This window comes from Chiloscyllium plagiosum, chromosome 8 (assembly GCF_004010195.1).
Source record: "Chiloscyllium plagiosum isolate BGI_BamShark_2017 chromosome 8, ASM401019v2, whole genome shotgun sequence".
Classification (NCBI taxonomy): domain Eukaryota; kingdom Metazoa; phylum Chordata; class Chondrichthyes; order Orectolobiformes; family Hemiscylliidae; genus Chiloscyllium; species Chiloscyllium plagiosum.
In genome coordinates, this window is record NC_057717.1 from 85423560 (window position 1) to 85429265 (window position 5706).

Sequence of the window (5706 nt, forward strand, 5' to 3'; positions counted from 1 at the left end):
AAGAAGAGGGGGCGAGAGGGAGGAGAGGGGAGAGAGGAGAGAGGAGAGAGGAGAGAGAGGGGGAGAGACAGAAAAGGTGAGAGCGGCATAATGTTTAATTACTGTACAAAATTACAACTGTGGCTCATGCAGTTATCAGTTGTAGTGATGACTGATAAATTTAACATTTACAAGCAATAGCCCATGCAGTAAGTAATGGGTAAGGTCCAGATCTGCAAGAACGAAGTAAATACTTCACCTTGGATCTGGAGATGAAGAGAAAGCAGCCAGCTAGAAGTAATCCCTGCAGCGTGGCCTGGAAATCGCTGAATTTAACTCCCTCCAGGTACAACACGCTCTGGCTGTAGGCAAGGATCAGTGCATTCAGGGCCAGGATCTTAAACATCTGCAGCGTGGTTACCAGCGTGCAACGACCTTGTTTTATCACATAACAAACTGTGGGTTGGAGGCACAGGAAGAGGAAAGAATTTTTTTTTAAGTCTGCAATATGCATGATAATACAAATCTTCAGTATTTGCTGAAAAAAAAAGTCAATACACTGGCAAAGCCTTTTCATCTTGCACTCATCAGGACAGAAGCAAAAGTACCAAATTTCGAAGGAGTAACAATGTATACTGTTTGAGAAAAGGCGCTGACTAGTTGGCAAACCAACTCTAATTGGTTGAGGACCATTCGACTTTCTTGAAGAGAGTGTCTCCAGCAGTGCTCCTGACAGTGATTCTACTGGGAGCACTGTTACTAGGCTGCATATCAGCCATTAATCAACAGATGCTTCATCTTGGCCGACTGGTGGATCTAGCTTGGTATCCAGCCTCCAGGCTTTGAGCTGCCCAACAGGTCTCTGTAATGGGTGGCACAGTGGTTAGCACTGCTGCCTCACAGCACCAGAGACCAGGGTTCAATTCCCGCCTCAGGCAACTGTCTGTGTGGAGTTTGCACATTCTCCCTGTGTCTGCGTGGGTTTCCTCCGGGTGCTCCGGTTTCCTCCCACAGTCCAAAGATGTGTAGGTTAGGTGAATTGGCCATGCTAAATTGCCCCATAGTGTTAGGTGAAGGGGTAAATGTAGGAGAATGAGTCTGGGTGGGTTGCTCTGTGGAGGGTCAGTGTGGATTTGTTGGGCCGAAGGGCCTGATTCCATACCAAGTAATCTAATCTAATCTAACGGCAGCCTTGCAATATTTTCCTCCTGATTGCCCTCCCATCCCGGTGACACAGGTCAAATTCACTACCCCCATGCAATCCCACTGGGATCAGCTCCTTCAGCCTAGATCAGGGATCAAACGTGAAATCATTGTGGCTCATTACAATTTTTAGGCAAACACTTTACCTAGCCTTTCAAACATTAAACACTTCTAAAGCTACGCTTGACTACGTATTAGAGATTCAGAAAATTATAAAGCACAGGAGTAAGACATTCACCATTTAATCAAAGAGGTTCTTTGAAAGAGTTCACCATTTTGTCCAGCTCCCAGTACTGAACTTTCCCCAAAATCCTGCAAAATTTCTCTTTCACAATGTGCATCCAATTCCTTTTTCAAAGCTACAATTGAATCTGCTTTCACTCCCCTTTTGGGCAATGTTTTCCAGGTTAGAACCCCCTGTGTATAGACACCCATACTGGGTTAGGTGTTCACACTCACTGCACATGATGGATGATAGCTTAGAAGTAAATGGTGCTGCAATGCTGGCATCTCCCAGTTTTATTACAGGCATCTGGTCTTCCTCTAGGTCTTTCAGTACCTGATTAAGACGCTCCTATAAGGAAAGAACACATTGAGTTTACTCTGATACATCTCTCCACCCAACGTGCAGCCCATTATCTATCGTATGCCCTTGAACTGAGTGATTTTGGGAGGTCATTTCAGCATTTCGTTACGAGCTATTCATAACATGCTTCTTATCAGCGAGGTACAATGCAATATTCAATTGCAAAAGCCCAATCCTGTTTCTCACTGATTTAGTTTTAGGGGGATATCATGGATTTTAGGTTGATTGCTTTAATAATGATTAAGGACAGTGCTCCCACTTGGGCCCCCACCAAAACCGTCACCGCACCTTTAAGATCCACGTGCAGCCTGTTATTTTGAACTCACCCAGAAAACTCCAGCAAAATTCTCATCCACACCTTCAAAACCCTTCAATTAGCTCCTTCTTTGCCATCTCCAACTCGACTCAAGACATGACTCCTTCCTTGTTTCCTTTGTTAAAGGCCTAGCTAATGGCTTTCCATGCTCTTGTACGAAATCCTAGCTCCACCTGACATCTGCTGCAACCTCTTCCACTTGCAGGTTCCAAGCTGCAGCTTCTCTCTGGTGTGTGCAACAACCTTGCTACTGGAGTGTTCAGCCTTCACTCGAAGTCTCCCCATATTATATTAACTCCGAGACATTGCTGATTGACGGTTTTAGAGACGTGTGGGGAAAACAAATGCAGGCAAGATATATTATAATCCCCCTGAGCCTTTCCCCACCGCCTCCTGCCCCTGGACTTTCTCTCTCTTTGGCCCCATCCAGGTTTTCCCTTCCACTTTCACTGTCCCCTGCCCAGAATGTGGTGCTGGAAAAGCACAGCAGGTCAAGCAGCATCCAAGGAGCAGGAGAATGGACGTTTCGGGCATAAGCTCTTCATCAGGAATGAGGTTCCTGCTGAACCCTGTTTCAGAATCGTGTGAATCTTGAATGATGTGATAATCTAACAGGTCTGGAATTGTGCTTTTCCAGATGAGTGTGCCTACCCAATTGTGGATGTCAGCAGACACTGCCTATAAATAAATCTCCAACTGTGTAGGAGGTCTGCACTCACCTGTTCTCTGACACATACTGGTTCAAAAAGACTGACCTCATTAATTATTCAACCTCTTCATATAAACAGATCAAACCCATTTGCCAAAACAAAAATGAAAACTCTTATAAAAATTATATTATGCATGAAAAAAATCTCACACCTTTCATCACAGATGCCAACCATTAGTTGAGGTCAACATGGTTCAGTACAGTACCCACTCATGATATTATTCCTCCCCTACAAGGACATGACTAGTTTGCTTATGATCCAGGTGTGTTCAGTGTTTACATCTGTACAAAGCATCAGTGATACTCAGAACCCCAGGAATTAGCTCGTTATCTCCCAGCTCCTGAGGCCCTGCTATCCCATGAAAGCTTAAAAAGGTTTTGAAGTGGAGGTGCCAGTGTTGGACTGGGGTGTACAAAGTTAAAAAACACAACACCAGATTATAGTCCAACAGGTTTCACCTGCTGAAGGAGCAGCACTCCGAAAGCTAGTGCTTCCAAATAAACCTGTTGGACTATAAATTGGTGTTGTGAGATTTTTAATGATGAAGCATTGCACAGGCTTCATAGATGAGGGAGGCAATCAGCACTGAACAATGCCTGATGGGTAGCAGACCCAGGAGAGCTGCAACTCCTGGGCTACCTCTGCACAACAGATAAGAGCTGGTTCCTGAATAGCATGGCAGGCATCTGCAAACCATGGAGACCAGCCCTGGGAGTGGAGGAAAGAGTACAGAACCCGGATTTCTGCCAGAGGATTTGGCTTGATCAGTGCTGATGAGACACATGCAAAGTTTTTTTTTAAAACTTTCATGGGATAAGGGTGTCTCTGGCAATACCAGTATGTGTTCCTCATCCCTGGTTTCAAATGGCTCACTAGGTCACTTCAGAGGTTAGTTAAGAGTTCACTGCATCATGTCACTAAGTGATGTACAGTCGGGATTTCAACTGCAGAGGCATTACAGCCAAGTCTACTCCTATTTCTCACTTTCTGATTGAAGCAGGGTGGGGCATCGACACGGAGTCCTGGGACAGGGAATCCTGGATGATTTTTTTTCTCTCTCCCATTAATGAGAAATGATTGTACTGCTCCCACTTGAACCAGTTAACTTGAGCAGACAATGGGAATTGGACCTGGGATCTTCCCCTATCAACTCAATGCTCAATCTAGTGCAACCTCTAGGGGAAACAAAAAATTAGGTTTGTTTTATAATTGACATATTTTATGTTTTAAGTAAAATAACTTCAAATGAAACAGGCTTACATACCACAATGTTAACACGTTGGAAACGACAAGTTCTAGCTAACCTGTTGAGATAAATCCTTTAAGTAATGGAGTAGTACCTACCCTTTGAACAGCGAGCTGCTCCTCCCTCTGCGACATAACCCGCTGCCTTGCAGCCCGAGAGGTTGTTTTCATGTTGCTGCTTGTATTGGAAGTGAAAGATTTCCCATCGTTTATCCCATCTTTTGTCCTCCTCCTCTTGTCTGGAATCCGCTCAGGAGCATTCGCCAGTAAAGCTACTCCTGAAATAACAGGATATACACTGAAGCATGAGACACACACTCTGCATCAACTCAACATTGTCCAGATCAGGTCAGGTATCTCCAAAAGCCTGCCCCACCCCCACCCTCACCCTCCCATTTACCCCTCAGCCCCCTTCCCTCGCCCCACATCCTGCTCCCCGGATGCTGTCTGACCTGCTGTGCTTTCCCAGCATCATACTTACTCTGGATTCAAAACTGGCTTGCAAACAGGCAGAAATGGGTGAAGGCGGAGGGTTGTTTCTGTAATTGGAAGCCCGTGACCAGCAGCGTAGCACAGGGTTTGGTACTGGGACCTTGCTGTTTGTTATATACATTAATGACTTGGGTGTGAACACTGAAGGTTTAGTCAGTAAATTTGCAGATGGCATGAAAATTGACAACCGGTGAAGTGGACACAGCAGGGGCAGGTGGAATTTAACCCTGATTAGTGCAAGATGATGCATTCTGTGATGTCAAATAAGGGAAAGATATACACAATGAATGGTAGGTCCCTAGAGTGTACTGAAGAACAAAGGGACCTTGGTGTACAAGTCCAAACACCCTTGAAGGTGTCAGCACAGTAGACAGGGTGCTGAAGGCAGCATATGGGACACTTGTCTTCATTACCAGGACATAGAACATAGGAGCAAAGGAAGTCTTGTTATAACTACATAAAACGTTGTTTCGGCCACAGTTGGAATACTTTGTGTAGTTCTGGTCGCCACACTGTCAGAAGGACAGGATTGCACTGGAGAGGGTGCAGAGAAGGTTCACCAGAATACCGCCTGAGATGGAAAGTCTCATTATGAGGGGAGACTGGACAGGCTGTGTTTGTGGTCAATGGAGGATAGGAGGCTAAAGGGGAATCTGACTGAGGCATACAATATTACGAGAGCACAGTAAGAGCGGATCATGGGAATCTCTTTCCCATGGCAGATATGTCCAGAAAGCATTGATTTAAAGTAAGGTTTAAAGTAAGGTTTAGAGGGGAGCTGAGGGAACGAATGTTTTTCATCTAAAGGATGGTAGAACTATGGAATGGACTGCCCGAGATGGTGGTGGAGGCAGGTACACACATTTATGAATCATTTGGATGAGCACTTAAAATGCCAGGGCACAGTAGGCAATAGGGTAAGCAGAGGTAAATGGGATTAGTGTACTTTGGTGTTTGTTGGTCGGTATAGACACGGTGGGCTGCAGTGCGTGTTTCATTCTATATGACTCTATAACCAGATACCTCGTCCACAGCATCCAAACACCAACCCCAGACCCATCAGTGTTCTCACACACACACACACACACACAGTCCCGACAGTGTACACGCACACCACACCCCCGTCCCGACAGCCTTCACAAACACACCCACACAAGTCCCGACAGCATTCACAC

The 5706-nt window shown here is 45.4% G+C and overlaps 1 protein-coding gene across 1 annotated transcript in view; it reads right to left on the reverse strand.

The window, feature by feature from the left end:
* The window catches only part of atp13a1 (ATPase 13A1), a 92028-nt gene that overhangs the window by 9713 nt on the left and 76609 nt on the right, over window positions 1-5706 (reverse strand). The window contains exons 20-22 of the mRNA XM_043694664.1: window positions 4139-4317; window positions 1642-1756; window positions 239-435 (exon numbers count right to left, since the gene is read on the reverse strand). Of these exons, the coding sequence (XP_043550599.1) occupies window positions 239-435; window positions 1642-1756; window positions 4139-4317 (491 nt within the window). The remainder of the gene's footprint in view (window positions 1-238; window positions 436-1641; window positions 1757-4138; window positions 4318-5706) is intronic.